The 18,866-nt window shown below is 57.0% G+C and overlaps 1 protein-coding gene across 1 annotated transcript; it reads right to left on the reverse strand.

Annotated features, from left to right (window-relative positions):
• Positions 1-3,389: 3,389 nt before the first annotated feature.
• LOC106900952 (serologically defined colon cancer antigen 3 homolog) lies at positions 3,390-5,893 on the reverse strand. The gene has a single exon (XM_014963271.1). It carries the CDS (start codon positions 4,738-4,740, stop codon positions 3,640-3,642), a length of 1,101 nt encoding a protein of 366 aa, XP_014818757.1. The 5' UTR covers positions 4,741-5,893; the 3' UTR covers positions 3,390-3,639.
• Between the last annotated feature and the right edge of the window lie 12,973 nt (positions 5,894-18,866).

The following is an 18,866-nucleotide window of genomic DNA, read 5'->3' on the forward strand; positions in this document are numbered from 1 at the left end:
GTTTCTATTTTCTCCTCCACCCTCCTCACTGATTTCATGGTGCATCGGTGACAGTGTTTATACACTTCCTGCGCTCAGGACAATTCTGTTGCCACAGCAACATGCGTAGCTCCCAGCATCCCGCATCCGAAGCCAAAGGTGTAATTTGGAGATCAACAGCCAAAGTACTGGCAGATTTCCCTGGAAGAAGCTCCCCACACACTTTGTGGGAGACATTTGCCCCTGTGGCTCCCCTCCCTCACAGGTGGCACCACTACTACCCCTCGGGTGCTGGGTCCACAGTTGCAGATACTCCTTTAAGATGTCATGGCAGAAGATGCTCTGGCCACTAAGGAAATCAAGGGAGTGCACAGACCCACCAAGACTGCTCTGTCCTCTTGACCACTGAGCCTTGTCTTCCCAGAACCTGTCAGGCTGCCAGTGCCTCCCTCCGACCCTATAGTGTTGTCATGCCCTCCAGCATGGGCTCCGTGACTCTCCTCCTCCTTTCATGGAAAGAGGCTGGAGTTGGGACTCCTGGGGACCAGGGGCTTCTGCAGCACTGCTTGCATCTGTAATTTCCAGTCCAGGACCACACAGCACTTTGCTTCTCCTCTGTAGCATTCCTCTGAGCATTGCCCCCACGTATGGTGTGTCTTCATAGAATCATAGAATGGTTAGAGTTGGACGGGACCTTAAAGATCATTGAGGTCCAACCCCCTGCCATGGGCAAGGACACCTCCTCCCACTAGACCGGGTTGCTCAAAGCCCCATTCAGCCTGGTCTTGAATTGGAGAAGGAGAGAGCAGCCATACCTTGGAGCAGGAAAGCCCCTAGCAGAGAAGAATATACCAAAAGGCAGGCTAAAGGCAGGGCCTGAGGGGCCAGAGGAGGAGGACCAGCCACCCTGGTCAGCAGCAGTCCTTGAGAAGGGGGTGACTCACCGGTTGACTCGGACGCTGCCCATGGCTCGCTGTATCATCAGGTGTCAGGGGGCGGCGGTAGCTGGGAGGGCACGGGATCTCATGCAGCAGCACTCACATGGGAGCAGGCAGCTCCAGGTTTCACCTCCGGCAAGCTGGGGCCTGCGCTGCCATTGCCATTGCTCCTGGGCACCAACCTTGGGGAAAAGGACCAAGCAAAACCCAGTGAGAGCCTCCCCTGGCAGCACCCTTCCCAGTCCTGGAGCTGGGGGGGGGGACACGGGGCTCCCAGCCTTTTGCTCAGGAGGGGTCTGGAGGTGTCCACAGGGCACCGTGCCACAGCCTGGCTCTGGCAGGTGAGGAGCTGATGGATGCAGACCAGGTTGCCCGACCTGTGCCCCCCCCACACTCCTCGGCATCTACTGACGGAAGAGGTGCAGGGCCGGCTGGTGGCTGCTCCTCAGATCAAGGGCACTTTGCAGGGCCCTTGCCCTGAGCCATTATATTAATATCATAGCTTACAGCAGGACGAGAGCTCAGCCAGGCTAAATACCTCGCACACAAGGACTAACGGAGCACAGACATGCACGGCAGCCCTCAGGGATCCCCATCAGCCCAGCCTGACCCACAGGGAATCTAGTTCCAGGGGATGCAGAACCTCTCCCTCCCGCCCCAGCCCCGTTTCAAAGAGGATAAGAAAAGCAATGGTTAGAGCCAAAAGGGAGAACTGACGGAAAGGAAGGGCTTAGGGGTAGCCAAGGAGAAGCCGGTTAGAGCCAACAGACCTTGCGACGTGCCCTGCGTACAGCATCCAAGGAGCGGCTCAGCAGCAGAGCCCTGGGGAGGATGTCCAGCAGATGTTACGTCCCAACCTGGTCCTCCCCGAACTGAAGAACGGGGAAACCGAAGACTCAAGAGCCGACCTATCCCGTCTGCCCAGAGCTGCTGGGAAGTGAAATGCAGTGAGGGGGCAATGACTCACAGATTAGGAAGGGCTTTGTACACCCATGCTAATCCTGCACTGTAACCTTTGGATTACAGCAGCCAGTGCGGAGCGCCGGACGCAGACACAGCCAGCTAGTTCACTTCCTCCCAGCCTCACCGGCGAGCAGCCAGTGGTTGCCATATCTGGGCCAAATCCAAGGATTTCTGGGTCAAATCCAAGGCTGAGAGCTGCTTGCAAGTGGTCATGCACAGACAAGAGAGACGAACAGCAAGAGATGTTATCAGGGTCAGAAAAGCTGGTGAGAACCATCCTTGTCTCGTCACCAGAACAGGGCTTCATGTGGTTAAGGGTGACCACCCGTTTTCCCCAGTTAGGAGCACAGACCAGAAAGCAGCAAGTTAGGATCCCCAGACATCACCTCTGATGTGCAAGCAGCATTGTTGCCATGTCTGGGATGAAGACTAACCAGCAGTCTCTCCTCCAGAGACCACAGATACTGAGGCAGTTTAAGCCCTGTAGCAACACAAACATAGTTATACAGACCAAGGATATTATGAGACTGGGAGAAGACAGCAATCTTGTAGTTCCACAACTCACCATACAGAGGTAAAAGTGAACAGCTGCCCCAAAATTCCCGTCAGCAAAAGGTGCTTTGGCCCTGAACTCTGCCAGGACCCACCCCCTCACCACCCTACAGCATTCAAGCCTTTAAGGAGGATGGATTTGGCCAGGTGTAGGAAGTTAAGTTGTGCAGCTGGGTAAACCTACAGCAGAAACTGGGGTGGATAACTTAAATTAATCCTAAATTCATTCATTCATTTAACCTAAATTCATTCATTCATGTTGAGGAACAACCAGGTGATGAAGGGTCACCTCATGCTCACAGATGGTCCCATGAAGATAAAGCTAAGACTTATCTTCAGAGATTACATGGTGAGTTTGGACTGCAGGGTCCCACAGGTCTTTGGGATGTGAAAAAGGCAGGCAATTTGGGTATACCCCTCTATGCCAGATCCAGCCAAGAAAGGAAGGGCACCCTCTCCAGCCGGCACCTTCCTCAAGCAGCTCATTCTAAACCAGCACTGACACTGGTGCTGGAGGAAAGGCACTGCCGCAGCTCACGTATGGATACTTCACAACTTCCTAGATGTTTCTGACCACCCCCACCCCTCCCTTTCCCCAGCTGCAGGGATAGGTGCACAATTTCTAGAGACTTTGGATTTATGGCCCAGGTGGTAGCCAGCTCCAAAAGAAAAGGAAGGAGGACCTAAGGGGCTTCTGCCCACTGAAATTATGTGCAGCAGCACCCGAATCTCTGCTCCTAAACCTCCCCACCTCACTGAGAAGGGGCAAAGGAAGCAGGTGAAATGCAGGTACCGCAAGGGCTGTGCTCGTCTCTGGCTGGTACAGCTGAGGGGAGGGATAGGCACACTGTGCTGCAACCTGTGCTGCTGTGCTTCCTCCTGGCTCCCAGGTGGGAGATAAGTCAGCCAGAACTGTAGCATGGCTCCTTGTGCAGAGCCCACCACGGCTGGATCTTGCAGCTCAGAGCCTGGGAAACATTTCCTGCTGGCTCCAGAGTGCCAGAATGGGTCATCAGCAGCTAGAACTACATCACTACCTGCAACTTGTACTCCATCACAAGAAAAGTATTTCCGTGAAGAATAAAGACTGCGGATCTGAACACACACATTTGAGGACATGAGAGAAAATGGTTTTAGTATAGGCGTTAGTGGGACACCTGTGGTCTCGGTCCATACACTCATCTGTAGGACCCGCACAGAATTGAGTTCATAGCTCTTTTTCTTCTTCAGCTTCAGAAATTTTCCCAGTAGATTCAAGGACCTCAGCAACAAAATGCAGCGACTCTGCTCCCAAAGCAAGCTGTCTGATGGACAGGTTTGCACCCGCTATTATTTTGTGGAGGTTCTCCAGGGCGAAGTCTATGTTGTGCTTCACTGCTCCCAGGTCAGTTATTTGGCCTGGTTTCAGATCTTCTCTCTTCGCCTTGGAGCTCTCCAGCTCTCCCCGGAGAATAGAGATCTCCTGCTTCAGCTCCTCCACGGTGCTTTCCGCCTCCAGAGCCCGCTGGGTCATTAGCTGAAGATTCCACTTAGTTTGCTGGACAAAGGATTGTAGCTCATGGGCTTCCCTCTCCTCTTTGGCCAGCTGCCTCTCTAGCCTCCGCACCGTGCATGCCTGGTTCTCCAAGGAGCTCTTCATGCTGCTGACCACCCTCCTGAGCATGGTGTTCTCCTCCTTGAGTATGTCATAGGTCGTCTCTGAAGACGGGACCTCTCTGTCCCCGATGGCCTCTTCGTGCAGCAAGTGGGGTTCTGTCTCCCAGGTGTGCTCTGAGTTCCCCAGGTAAGGGTCACTGGCATGGGACCATGGGACAAAGGCATCCATCCCCAGGTGCTTGCTATATTGGAAAGAGTCATAGGAACCACGCAGTGCCATACTGGCAGTTCGGAGAACACGTGACCTTTGATGCACAGGAATGTGGTAGTTCCAGCTGTGGTCCTCATCTTCAGACAAGCTGCCAGGCCCTTCTGTGTCTTTGTAAAATGGTTCCTGAAACTCTTGAGCTTCCTCGTCAAGCGCCAGTGCATGCTTGGCCAATGTTTTGGCATATATTCTATTTTTCAGTTCTTCGTCTTTCACCATGTAAGAGTGCCTGGGACTTAGGGAAAATGGGGTGGTTTCTCCCAGATCCTCGCCCTGACTGTCAGCCAAGCTGTCGGAGCTCTTGCACTGGAGTGGAGGATGTGCAGAGTGACAGAAGTAGCTGAATTTGTCATCATTGTCATCATCCTCATCATCATCTTCCAAGCCTTGAGATTCTGGGCGGACCCTCTCCATTGTCCCAGAGACGCCAAGCAGCCGTGACATTTTTCAGGGTTCTTTGGGCTGCAGCAAGCAGGAGGATCCAAATTATCTTCCTGGAGCCCAGGTCACACAGGCAGGTGACACTGACGAGCAGTGTGCCAACTTCTGCAGCCTCAGCTGGTGAGGGAGAGGCATTTACCAAAATCCCTCTATTTAGATCACCAGGTTGTTCGGGAGGGACTGGAGAGGAGCACTAGGCATCTCTGTGTCTTTGCTACGGGGAGAACAGGAGTCACCAAGGTCTGTGATGTCATCGTGTGCTGTGAGGTCATGACCAGGAGGGAGAGGAACCAATCAACTGCAGAAGGGCAGCAGGAGGATAAGCTGCATCCTTGGGGAAGGATTGGGGAAGCTGCTGGTGGGAAGAGAGGAGCTTGTGAAGCCACCTGAGACCTCCAGCGTGCAGTGGGGACAGGGGCCAGCCGTCCCCAAGCAAGCAGCATCATGCAGAGGGGACAACCCTGCCCCACAGGCTGCTGAGACATCTCCAGCAGCAGCAAGCTCACCCTGGGCAGAGGCAGGAGATACCGACCAGTGCTTTGGCCATCACCCCGGGCCAGCTGGCCAGCAAGGGGTCCGTGCCGTGGTGCTGCCATCGTGATTCATCCCCTGCCGCCAGCTGGAGCAGGGAAGCGTTAGTAATACCGGGCGCCACAGACTCGGAGCAGCACAAGCCAGGAGACGAACGAAAATATACCCACTTACCACTTCCACCCCAACACACCCCCACAGCGCACGGTGCCACCCTGGAAAAGACAGGCAGGGGAGAAGCCCTGGGATGGGGACTGCCATCACATTGGCCTGGCGTTCACATTAGCCTCCCCCAGAGATGCCACAGTGGCAGGTGATGTAGCCACCATCCCTACTCAGCAGCTGGTGGCCCAGGGCCACCACTGACATCCCTGCCTGCAAAATGCCTGCCCTGAGCAGCCGTTGTAGGAGTCCAAGCCCTGTGCAAACTCAGTTCAAACAGCTGTGAAATGGTCTCGTTGCTCCTTGGAAACCTGAAACACAAATGGGATGAAGGGGGAGGGCTCAGAGATGCCTCCAGCTAAAGGGTATGACACCGACAAGGGGGAGGGAAGCCTGGCCAAGGATAGAGATGTGAATCCTTGAGCATGTCTGAGGACCTTTCTTAGAGCTTGCTCTGCCTCCTGAGATCCACATGTGGATGGGGAAAGCCAGGGGGTCAGCAACAACTCTTGGGGAGTGGGATGAAACCCCACCAGTGGGTGCAGCATGGGGCACCCTGGGTGATGCTAGGCAGGAGACTGTGGTCTGGAGAGATGCCTCTCCATCCCTCTGCTGCCCTGTCCCTGACATACATGAACACCCACGTATTTCATGGCCTGAGGAAGCCCCCCAGCACTTCAGGAAGCTGATGCAGCATGGGCATCGCAGCCACTGTCTTTCAGCATTGAAGCTGTCAGCCAGGTGGGTCTCCAGGGGCCAAGAGCTGCCTCCAGCCCTGCAGCCTGCGCTGCCCTTCCCTCCTTCCCAAACACTTTCCCCCTCCTGCACCCTGGACTGAGCAATGCCGAGGACACCGCCACCGTGCCGCAGTCATCCCCACCTTCCCGGGTGACACCGCTCTCCAGCAGGCACACGCCATTGCACCAGCCCACACGCTGCCACCCCGGCACCACTCCGACCCCGAGCAGACACGTGGGGCCAGGCTGCTGCCATGGCTTTCCGCGGGATCTGCGGGCTAATAATAACGTCAGGGCGCATGGTGCTGATGTAATGCCTCCATCGCTCCATCCCAGTACACAGTGCAGCGCCTCACACATCCCAGGCTTTCTCCAGCCCCTGCCAGAGCCGCTCATATTTGTCAATCCTTCCTTAAATTTGCGGTGGAAGAGTCTCATGAAACAGAACAGAAAAGTCCACGCCGAAGCACTCCCCCACTTCTCTTTTTATAACAACCGTATCTGGTGCTCTGGGATGCACACGGCGAACGACGACGATGGAAAAATCCCAGGGTATTTTTACACTCTTAGTCTTTGCTTTATCTGGAGCCGTCTGGCAAATGCTTCCCTCCTGTCTGTGGTCAATACCGCAGCCGCTGGTTGTGCCACGCTTCGTGCTTTTATTCCTCTTTAGCGACTGGGTGGCACTGTCCACTTTTGAGATCAGCATCCGCAGACCCAGCCTGCCGGCTCGGGCACGGCCACAACACAGCAGACATCTTCTCTCCTCACGGGGAGTCAGGGTGGAAACACCCACAAGTAGAGAGGGGGGAGCCCCTTTGGCTTTTTGCAGAGCCTCGCAGACCCACCGTATGCAGTTTGTCCTCTCCAGCCTCTTTGTAAGTCCGTCTTGTATCCTCTTCCTCGCAAATACTCCCCGGGGTTCCTGCCGGGGCTCAGTGGGCAGCGCGGTGCCGTGGGGCTATCTCGCTGCAAGAGGCAGTGGCCAAGCTGTGGCTGCCCCGTGCCGGCAGGGCTGGGTGCTGGGTGCCCTACCAACACGGGCGAAGGCACAAGTCACCGTGCGGGAGAGTTTTGCCATATTAAAAAGGCAAGTGACATATGGAAGGTGAGGGGAGGAAGCTGTAATCAACTCCATACCATTTTTATATACACACTTCTGCCTTTTCGTTCAATAATTATAAATAGATCGAGTAAGTGCCAACAGTCCCCATCTGCCCCGCAAGGCACCACCCGCTGACCAGCTTCTCTCTCCAAAAGAGGATTTTATCAACGTGCTTCTGCCCGCTTTATATTTTGGGGTGGAGTGAGAGGGGGGGATTTTTTTCTCCCCCTGTGAAGCCCTGGAGCCTGAGGATGGGTAATATGAAAACAAAACAAAATGATTTGAAGTTAAACCATCTCAGTGTGTGACTCAGAGCTATTCATAGCTCCCTGAAGCCAGCTGCAGCAACGGAGCCAGAAGGATTCTGCCCGTATTATTATTCCAATTACCATCTGAATTAAAAGTTTGAGCAGTGATCAGCCCACATACTGACGGGAGGGGGAGAGAAGAAAGCAAGAGAGAAGGAGAGAAAGAGAGAGAGGGAGAAAACACAGATAAAAATGGGATCCACACAAAGGTCTCCGGGATGACAAAGTCGGGAAGAGGCACGGAAAGGTGACAGCATCACCTCCTGCCTGCTCCCACACCACCCCGGCGATCCCTGCTCCGGCTGCACCAGCCGGGCAACGGCGCTGCAAGAGCAGCCCCCCTCTCCTCAGGAATCCGGCTGAGACCGGGGGAACTCCACAGCAGGGCTGGTGGGACTGGCACGGGCACTCACCCACTCTCCTCCGGCCAAAACAGGGCTGGGGGGACAAGAGGCAGGGGCTGGGGGGAGGCCGAGCAGAAGAGTAAGGAGGGGATGCTGCTGGGGAGAAGGCTTGGGGAGAAGTCCCCGCTTTTTCTTGTTGAGCGAGATAGGTGGGTGTTATTCTTTGTGGCTGGCATCACAGGGAAAATTAAATGCTCAGAAGGCCTCTGGCCAAAAAAGAGCCGGGCTTTCATGGCAGCCAGGGCACAGACTGTGTCCCATCTGCTCCTGAGGAAGCGCTGAGGCTGACGTCCACCCTGGCAGCCATCCTGCCAAAACCATGGACTAGACCCTAAAGGGTTGGTGCAAAACCCTCAAGAGATGAAAAACAAAGGCGTTGGGGTGTTCCCAAGGTTCCCAGGTCCTGGGTGGCTGTGGTGTGCTCAGGTCACCTCCTCCAGCTTCCCAGCATGACTGCACCAGTGAAAAGGGCATCTCCCCTAACTCCCCCACCGCAGGAGCTCCCTTTGCTGAGCATCCTGCCCTGAGGGAGCCTCGCCAAAAGGCTGTCCCCAGCAATGTCCCTGCGTCTCGGTGTCTCTGAAGCATGGAGTCCTTCCTGAGCCCATGGTGGCTTGGCCAGCAGGGCTGCCCATGCGTGGTCTCTCAATGGCTTTTGGCTGGCTGGGGACAAGGATCATTACAGGTGTGCAGTAAACGAGGGGTGAGGGTGGCCAATGTCACCTCCCTGCCCACTGCCTCTGCAAAGCTCCTGGCAAGACAGGTGCCTGCAAATGGGTTATGCAGGATGATAATAACAGCAACAACAGCAAAGGGCGAGCAGGAGACCGGGTGAAGCCTGCTCTGCTCCGAGCCCCCGACCGAGAGAGGCTGCAGCCGCTGCTCGGCACCCGGCTGCTGCGGGAGGGCTGAGCTCCCAGCCTGGCCTGGCTGCTCAGCACTGACCCATCACCAACAGCAAAAAGAAAAAAAAAAATTGTCTCACAAAAGTAACAAGGAGCCCAGCCAAGCCACCAGCCTCCCGAGGTGGTCCCAGCTTCTCCCCTTTCCAGTCCTGCCCGCTGGGCTTCAGAAGCAGAGCTGAGGGAGCATCCCAGGTGAGCCACAAAACCACGCTCCTGCAGAGAGGGGATCCCCTGTTTCTCCACAAGCCTGCTGGCTGCAGCTCGCTCCCACCAGTTAAACACACACACACCTGGAAGACATCAAGCCTAGGCACTGCCCTGTGCCCGTGGTACAGACTGTGCCCCCCTCCTGCATGCCCCCTGGCTCCCCAATGGGGTGGTGGGGGGTCGGGCTCGGGTGGAGGGGTAGAGCCCTGTGAAATGGGACCAAGCAGCCATGTTTGCAGGCTGCTCTGCCTGGGATATATTCCCCCCCCGCCATGGCCATGGGTTGCTGCCATACCCCTGCTCACTCCCACTGGCTCCCTGCCTGCTCACCTGCCTCTCGCCCGCCGGCACTCGGTGCTGCCCGCAGCTTCTGCTCGGTCACCTCCACCCAGACAGGAGGCTCTTTCTTGGTCGGGGAAAGGACGGGGACAGGAGAGGAGAGGACTTCTGGGGCTGCTGGGTCTAGTCCCGCGGCAGGCACCGCCTCTTCGTAATGCCATCGAGCTTTTCGGAGGGACGAAGCGCCTGCCTGCCCAGCCTCTGGGATCCCCAGTGCCCTTCAGCCCCCGCGCTCACTGTGCTGCTGGCAGGGACAATCTGTACAGCTCTCACCGGGCTACAGGGCTGCTTTATATAGTGGAGCCACTTTTGATGTCCTCTGTCTATAAGTCTCTTTTCATCCATCCCCTCGGCGCAGATGCCCAAGCGGGCTGCCGTGGCCTGGCGCAGACAGGGAGCGGGCGAGAGGAGAGGAGAGAGCAAAGATGAAGGCAGGGGAAGGGAGAACAGGCAGCCGAGAGGCAGAGGGGATGAGGCCAGCAGCTCATTGCAGCAGTGCCAGCATCGTTCTCCAGGGACGGTGGAAGGGAAGTGGAGGAGGGAGGCAGGAGAGGTCCCGGGGTCTTTTCTCCGAGCCTTTTGCAGGGGACAGGGTGGGGGACGCTGCCTCCCTCGTTTTCACACAGCACCAGTCTCCCTCTGAAGCCTTTCAGGAGTAATGTTGCCATAGAAATGAAACAGCCGTCCAGATTGTGAGGGGCAGGCCTGCCACCATGGCGGCAGGGGCTGGTGTAGCTGCGGACACGTTGCCGGCAAGAGTCCCCAGCTGGTGGCATGGTGCAGTGCCAGGCTGGAGGATGCCTTGTCCTCCATCCCCTGCTCCCTCAGCTCCTGTACCACCAGCGGTGGTGCTGCCATGCCAGCATGGCCAGTGCCAGCCCCAGGTGGCATCTCCTCCCTAAATACACCAGTGGGTCAATGCCAAAACCACCCCTGCAGGCAGGTTACCTTCCACCAGGTTCCCCAGAGGGCAGGCATGGAGGTTCAGGGGTCTCTGGGGCACTGAGGATGGGGTTGTGCTGCAGCCAGCTCTCATCTGGCATCTGCCCAGGCACCGCCTTTACTCCTGGAGAGCAAGCCTGAGGGGTCTGAGGGTGAGCATCAGCTCAAAGGCGCCCATCCTGAGCCCCCACCACCAGCCCAGCATCTCTCCTGAGAAGGGGCTTCAAGACCAACCACCCCCAGTAAAGCCACCTTGTTGGGGGAGCAAAATCAGTGCCTCTGGGGGGCTCTATGTGAGGCCCCTCCACCCCGGTGAGGGGCACGGAGCGGCGCCATTGAAGAACACGAATGCTGCCCGATGCGGTTTCGTGAAGCAGGCGGCTTCACCCGGTCCTTACCGTTCACGGCCAGGCGAGCTCCAGCAGGAGGCCGGGGAGCCGGGCGCGGGCGAGGGAGGGATCGATCGCGAAGACGCGAGCATCCATCTATTGATCCCCGGCCGCGCTGCCGGGTTAAGCCAACCCAGCGCAATAACGAGACAGGACAGTGGGAACTTGCTGAGGGCAGATTGCCATTAACTGCCGCGCTCTGCGTCTGCACTGATGTCAGCGCGTGGCAGGCGCAGGTACCCATCACCATGTCCTCCTCCCTTTTGCTGGCATCCTCCTGCCAGGGACATCACCCCAGGGATGTGGCTTCTCCCCGGCTGGTGGCTGGCAGCCAAGCTTGGGGCGGCCAGGCAGCCAGAGGGGCCAGCAGGGACCCATTCTTTTGGCTAACTCCATCCTTCCCTGGCCACCTCCTCGCTTCCCGGCTTTCCTTGCAAACCATGGTGGGGGGGTGCAAGGGTCAAGGACCCCTGCCAGCTCAGCACATCATGGCCCTTGTTTTTGGCACCTGAGGAGGGGGAGAGATGGAAGAGGAGAAAGATGGAGGAGAGGGAGCCCCACTTCTCTCTGAATTAGCTCTCTCCAGCTCATCCTCTCCATGGCCATCCTCACCATCCCTCCTCTTCCCCGCCACCTTGTGTCCCCATCAGGCTCACTTTTCCCTGCTAAGGCACATCTTCCCCCTGTACTTATTATTATTGTCAGTGGCTACAAACAGGGGTGGCCACGTGCCAGCGTGACTCAGGCATCCGTGGGCACCACTTCCGATGGCAAATGGAGAAGGGGCACATCCCTGTCTTCGGTGAGACGTGCTCCTTGTATAGCCCCTCATCCCCTCCCAGGCTCTGGGTGACCCCAAGCCCCGTGTCCCTCTCCACACCTCCCACCTTCCACCTCCCACAGATGTCTCCTTCCAAGAAGCCAAGGAGGGCATGGAGCGGGGGGTTGAGGGTAGTCTTGGAGCCATGTCACCTCTGCCATGCGTCCCCCGCATGTGCTGTCACCGTCTGCCCTTCGCAGCACACACACCAGTGGGGGCGAAGGGAAGAACGGGAGAAGGAAGAGGCCCTGGAGCCACCCATTTGCTTTGCCATGGATGGAGCCGAGACTGGGAAACCCCAGGCTCTTGGCAGAGGGATTTGGTTGTCTCCAGGCAATTTGCCCAGGAGAGAGGGTATTAGGGGCTGAAGGTGGCACCAGGGATGTCTGAGGTGACCTGCCAGCACCGTGGAAACTTGCCTGCCTGCTCCTGCCCCCGTGGGTATGCCGGCCTTGACAAGAGCCAGCAAAGGCAGAGTTTCTCTGGCATTTTGCTCATGGCTTCCTCCTTCACCCAAACCCAGTATCCCGAAGACCCTTTGCACCATGCCTGTCTTGAGGGATGTTGGACCACCAAGGGCAGGATCAGCCATGCTAGAAGAGCTGGAAGGCAAGGGAGAGGAGGAGACAGGTCTGGAGCCTGAAAAGCTCCATGGGCAGTGGGAGAGCCAATGCATCCACTTCAGCCCTAGTTGCACCCGAGAGCTTGGAGAACAGGTCCCCAGCTCCATTCTTCTCCAGGCTGCCTTAGGGAACTGTCCAGGACAATTGCCCGCACAGAGCAGGAGAAACAAACAGTGAGCAAGATCCACCCCCGGGTGCGAAGGCACTGAAGGAACACGGGGAGCCAAAAAAAAAGAAGTTACCTGCAAAGTGACCAAAGTCAGGGGAGGGGAGGGAAGTTGGGAAGGTTTACAGGCAGGTACCCACCCCTGCCCCTCGGCCCGTGGCCACCCCGGTAGCCGTACGTGCACACACCGTGCACACAGGCAACTTTATTATTCACTGGCACGCTCACATGAAGCCACGCATCTCTCCCTAAGTTATATTTATAGCTGTTCCTCAGAGCGAGCGCAGATGAAACAATACATTATTTTCCTAAGGGGGAAAAAAAAAACCAACCCATCCTTTCCCGGTCTCACGCCGGCAAGGGGAGCAGCGCACCCCGGCACCGCCTCTTACCCGGGTCCTGCCGAGGGCTGCCGCCTGCTCCAGCCGTGCCGAGCCAACATCAGAGGAAGGGGAAAGCGGCCGGTTGCTCCATCTCACCATGAAATGTCTCAGCTGGACCGGGAGGAATCGGGGAGGTCTCTCTGCAGTCCTTGCTTGCTTCTGGCTTGGTGGGATTTTTTATCCTTTCCCCCCCCCACCCCACCACCACCACGAGGAGCTACTTCTCCGCTGCGACCTGCTCCTCTCCTAACTCTGCCCTGCCCACGCCAGCGCTCTCCTCCTGCCTCTGCCTCTCCTCAGCATTTTGTGCTCCCAGGAGCGTCCATCCCACGGAGAGGCTGATGTGCCTTCGCAGCTGGGCGATGGGTTCAGGTCTCCCCTTCCTGCCCGTCTCCTTCGTCCCCTGGCGTTGTTCACCCCTGCTAACCCTCTGCTCTGCTCCCCAAATCCCCCCTTTTCTCCCTTCTTCCACTCTTCCTCCCTTTGCGCTCCGCTCCCTTTCCCCGGCTGCCTCTCCCCCTCGCTGATTGCTATGCAATCTGGAGCTGAGAAGTCAGTAACTCCGTGGTAGGATCCAACAGCTTTTCCGCTACTTTAGCCCATCCTCGCGTGTGAGCTCAGAGCCGTGGAGGCACCGCTGCCGAGCTGCTGCCGTGGGGGAGACGAGAGCGCAACCACCGGCAGCGGGCAGGGGGACAGCAGGGCCGCCGGACGCCCCCGGGGAGGTGGATCTTCCTGCCGGCTGGGCGCAAGGGGATGAAATACCCACTCTTGGGAGGTTTTTTTCCCCACCTGGATTTGGGGTGCTGGGCTGACACCTCGCCCTGAGGAAGGACCAGGCTCACCCGGCTCCTGCAAAGCGTTTGCCGTGGGGCATCACCTCCCCACATCCCCATCCCAGCCTCCCCACCCTGCAGCGCTGGGGATGGCTTGCTGGGACAAGTGACACTGAGGACCAGAACATGGGCAAGGAAGGACCAGCCCTTGGGGCTCCAGGATGGTGCACGGTCACCCCGCCAGAAAACCCGACCTGGAAACCTTCCCTGGGTCTCCATAGCAGGCACTATCTCAGGAGTTCTGAAGAGGTCACTTCTTGGTGGCAAGGCAAGGGACCAGGGGACCCCATGGCAGCCAAGCTGCCTGCTTTGTGCAGGAGGGAAGCCAGAGGCTGAAGAGATCCCTGACCCCACAGATAGTGGCTATAGGCAGAGGCTCTGGGGATCACCCTGCACCAGGCCAGCAGAGTCCATGGGCATGGTTTCCATCTCAGTTTCTCATGTGCCATCTCCAACATTAAGGCCTCTGCTGGAAAGTCAAAAAAGATCAAAAAGCCACTTTTTGGCTGTCCTCTGGGTCGGGATCCTGCAGCAATCATGACCCTCCCTCCCAAAATCATCCAAGATCCCCTGGCAGGTGGATGCCCCCTGGCACAACATGCTGCAGGGACGGCTGTCCCCCACCAGCATCAGTGAGCACCGCTGCGGGGAGGGCAGCCCGCTCTCATCTGGGAAAGCCACCCCAGAGGGAGCAGAGGGGATTTTTAGCCACTCTCCATGCAGGTGAGCAGCAGAAAATGGGGAGCGTGGCAGCCTCCTGCACTGACCAGCTGGCCCCAGCACAACCACAGCTGCTCCCCACTGCTTGAGCTGGGGGTCCCAGGGAGCTGTGACACCCAGATGGAGCAGGGCCAGCCTGCTCTCTCCATCCCCTCCGCAGCCATCCCTACGGGGACCAGTTCAGGTTCAGGGAGGGGACTTGATTTCTCAAAAGATCCATCCCCAGGGCTTGTGGGGCTGCATCTCAACAGCTACTGTCTGGGATCTGCAGGGGTGCCTGCCAGAAAGCGCACCAGCCCTCTGGCACCACAACCAGCCTTTCACCTCTGTGCAGTAAAGGGATGAAGATGCTGCTGAGGCATCTTGCTCCTTCCCTGGGTGGGTGAAGTCATCAGGCACCCACTCACCCCTGCAGCCCCCTTGGCTTCAGGTTGGGTTTCTCCCTCCTCTGCCTTTCACTCCTCATCACCAGCTCCCCAGGAGACCTTGCCAAGTTTCCTTCCACCTGGGCAGCCAGAGGATGACCAGCCGTATCTTGTGCACGCCGTGGCATCCTGGAATGGCCAAGAGGCAGCTGGCACGGCCAGGGCCATCAGGAGGGACATGGGGATGCTGCATCAAGGATGCCACCAGCCCCTCGCTGTCCTTGTGCCCCCAGGGTGCCCTGCCCCGGCCGCCCCAGGCCCGCCGGCCCCAGCAGCGGGGTGGCTCACACTCGCCACCCCCGCCCGTCTCCACCAGCACCGTCTTTAATAAGAAGCGTGGAATATTTTAGCACCTATGGAAAAGCCACCACAGACGGTGGTGGCAGCCGTTGCCAGGGAGACGCTCCCAAAAATAGCCCCACTCCGCCAACCTTTCCCAATGCTGCTGTGGGGATGGGGGAGGCAGAGGGATGGAAGGGTGGGGGTATGGATGGAGGCATGGAGGAAAGGAGGAAAAGGGGGATGGAGGGATGGAGGGATGGATGGAGGAATGTTTGCAGGGATGGGCAGAGGGGTAGAGAGGTGGATGGAAGTTCAGATGGATGGATGGATGGATAGATGAATGGATGGATGGAGGGATGGATGGAGGAATGTTTGCAGGGATGGGCAGAGGGGTAGAGAGGTGGATGGAAGTTCAGATGGATGGATGGATGGATAGATGAATGGATGGATGGAGGGATGGATGGAGAGGGATGGAGGATGGAAGGGGAAGCAGGAGCTCCAGGGAAGGTGAGCAAGCACTGCTTGACCCCTCTCCTGTCAGGGCGTGAAGACAACTGCAACCCCCATGCCAACAGCCCCTGCTTGGGCACATATGGTCCTGCTTTCCTGCAACATCAGCTAAGCCAGCACAAGCCCTTGAGCCCTATGTTTAAACCAGATAGTACAGTTTTGGACTCCTTAGCACCTACCAGACTCCCTCTGCCATCCTCCTCCAGCCATCCCATCTCTGACCCCAGCGCTCCAGGACTTCCCTGGCTGAACTGTCCAGGTCCCAGGAGCAAAGGTGGTGAGAGATGGAGATGACCCACAGTGCTCAACCTCACCATGTTCCCCAGACTCTCTGGGAATTCTGAATCACTTCCCTCTCTGGGCCTGCTCCGGGATGAATCCTGGGAGCTGCCCACCCTCTGGATGTGGCCTGAGCCACAGCCTGCAGCAGAAATGGAGGAGGACTCCCAGCCAAGAACCTCCAGGGACAAAAGCAGAGAAGCCCTCCTGGTAGCAGGAAAGTAGTGAGAAGGAAACACCCTTCTCCCATCTTCTCACACCACTGCCATCATCTTGCAGGACAGGCAGAGGTGGGAAAGGCCCTCAATGGAGCTGCTGCTGCTGCCTGGCCCAGGGGCTCTGCAGGAGAAGGAGCCTCCCAGAGCTGCAGAGGCAGAGAGGGAAACCCAAAAATAGAACTAAAGGGAAAAAAAAAAAAAAAAAAAGAAAGAAAAATAAACTCAACAACCCCAAATTCCTGGTTTTAATGCCAAATCCCAGCTTGCTCGCCTCCCTGTCACCCTGGCGACATTCCTTGCGGTCACCATGGAAACGGGAGGCATGGAGAGAGCATCACCGTGTGGGGTGGTGGCAGCGCCCGGCATTATTTTGGGAGGCAGGGAGATACCCGGTGCAAGTACTTCATGCTGTGGCAAGGAGGGAAGGTTTATTTTTACCTGCTCCCACTTCTTGTGCTGGTTTGTCCTTCTCCAAAGGTCCCGGCACCCCACGCCCTCCCAGCAGCCTTCCCATGGCCTTTCCACACGTGGCACAGGGATGTCCCTTTGGGAGACCCCAGCCCCACCACTGCATCGCGGCTGGATGAGCTGGGCTGGGCTGCTCCCGTGAAGTCTCTCTGATGGCCACCTCACATGGCGGTCCCTCTGATGGCCACCTCACATGGTGGTCCCTGGTGCCACAGCAGGAGATAACACCACGGCTTTGGGATGATCAGCTCTTCTTGGGAAGGGTCAAGATGAAAAGAATAAACTTTTCCCAGCCACAACGGTCTTACCCCTCCACAGGAGGCTTTGTCCCTGGATGGGACAAGTGAAGAGGAGCAGACGGACTGGAGGATGATGAGGGCTCCCAGCCATTGACCCCCAGGGGCTTGGAAGGGGATCTATCAGCACAGAGGACCCTAAATTTGTTCCCCCAAAACCTCTCATTCCTGCTCCATGGTTCAACCTCTCTCTGCTCACCTGTGAAAGGACTTGGGATGCCAGGGACCTGCTGGGCCACCAGGTTCTGGGCGTTGGCTTTCACCACCGGCACCTGCATGGCCTTGCAGAGCCCTGCTGAAACCCCAGGCAGCTCCACTCAGGTGGCTAGAAACCCAATTTCAGCCAGTCCCTACCCCATCCCTCCTTTGCAGACACTCTCCTTTGCTCTAACCTGCTCTTCTCCCACCGCGCTGACCCCTGGCTTGGGGGGCTGGCAGGGCCCTCCCCAGCTTTGCGGGGTGTTTTCCAGCCCAGCCTGGAAATCCAGCTGGAGAAGCCCGGTGTGGCAGGTGCTGGGATGGCAGAGAGGGAAAACACGGCAGCCAGCCTAATGGGCAGAGAGGAAATGTATGCAAATGTATGCAGAAAGGAATCTGGTGATGCTAATAGACTTGTTAGTCCTCTCTGTAAGCACCAGGAATAATGTTCTTACGCTTTAATCATTAAGGATTTTACACCGAGCAAGCTCATGAGGATGTGCCAATGGAGGGAGCCCGGAGGACAGGGCTGCGGGTGATGGCTGGGGACAGGGAGGGTGGCAGCCAGAGCTGGCCCTGGGGCAAGAGCAGGCAGGGTCACCCAACCCTTGAGTGACCAGATTAGACCCACGGCCAGATGCGATGTGCTTGGGAACAAGGTGACAAATTAAAGCATCCACTTGGTTATATTAAAGCAGCTTTATATTAGTGATTAGATAATGAATATCTAATGGTCCTGTCTTTATGGGTGGAGACGGTATCCTCAGACCGCCACAAGACCTCCCTGCGTCACCGCAGCCACAAGGACAGGATTTATCCCAGCCAGGCTGGTCACCCAGGGCTGTTTCTGAATATATTAAAACTTTATAACCCTAACTACTAAACTTATTTCTGTTAAATCTATAAAAATGGCAGTACCTACATGCTCCTTTCAGGCAATACATGGACCACATTGTTTGCAATCCACTTGCAGGAATCCAGGATTAATACTTTTCAGCAAAGTTTGCTTCAAACCAGCCCCTGGGAGGATCTTTTTTCCTTCAGGGCTGGGCTCTGGGATCCTCATCGCCCTGGACAGGACACCCCAAGGTGGGGGCAGCTGGTGGGGGGCTTTTGGGAATGTGCACAACCTGCCATGGGAGGGAGGGGGTCCGGGAGGAATGAGACCTACACCTGGTAATTCAGATTCCTCCCAGCTGAGGGGAGACCTTATTGCTCTCTACAACTACCTGAAAGGAGGTTGTAGACAGGTGGGGGTTGGTCTCTTCTCTCAAGTCACAGGCGACAGGACAAGAGGAAATGGCCTCAAGTTACGCCAGGGGAGGTTCAGGCTGGATATTAGGAAACATTTTTTCACCGAAAGGGTTATCAGACATTGGAATGGGCTGCCCAGGGAGGTAGTTGAGGCACCATCCCTGGAGGTGTTCAAAAGACGGGTTGATGTAGTGCTGGGAGGTATGGTTTAGTGATGGTGATGCTTCTTGTTTGTTGTGCGGGTGTCTCTTTTTGGCAAAGTTAGGTTGACGGTTGGACAAGATGATCTTTAAAGTCCCTTCCAACCTAGAAGATTCTGTGATTCTTCTTTGGCTGCAGGAGACAAGGTGGAGCCCCAAGGAGAAGGTGCTGGAGGCGGGACGGGGCTGGGAAGGGCAGAGGGCAGGAGGCTGCCAGCTGGGAGCAGGACAGAGATTAATGGGGCCCTGGGGAAGGTCCCTGGAAAGCCCGGCCCTCGCTGGAGGGTGTATCCCCAAGGCCAGAGGATGGGGATCCCTTTCCCTCTGCCTTTTCCCCTGTAACGACACTTCCGCGTGTAACTTGAGACAAGTCGGGGAAGAGAAAAAAAGAGGAAGGGAAAAAAAAAAAAAAGAAAAAAAAA

The sequence above is a fragment of the Calidris pugnax genome, unplaced genomic scaffold (assembly GCF_001431845.1).
Source record: "Calidris pugnax isolate Ruff unplaced genomic scaffold, ASM143184v1 scaffold44, whole genome shotgun sequence".
Lineage (NCBI taxonomy): Eukaryota > Metazoa > Chordata > Aves > Charadriiformes > Scolopacidae > Calidris > Calidris pugnax.

Excerpts from the sequence above, each read along its gene's own strand:
- LOC106900952 (XM_014963271.1), bottom strand. The coding sequence starts at position 4,740 with ATGTCACGGCTGCTTGGCGTCTCTGGGACAATGGAGAGGGTCCGCCCA.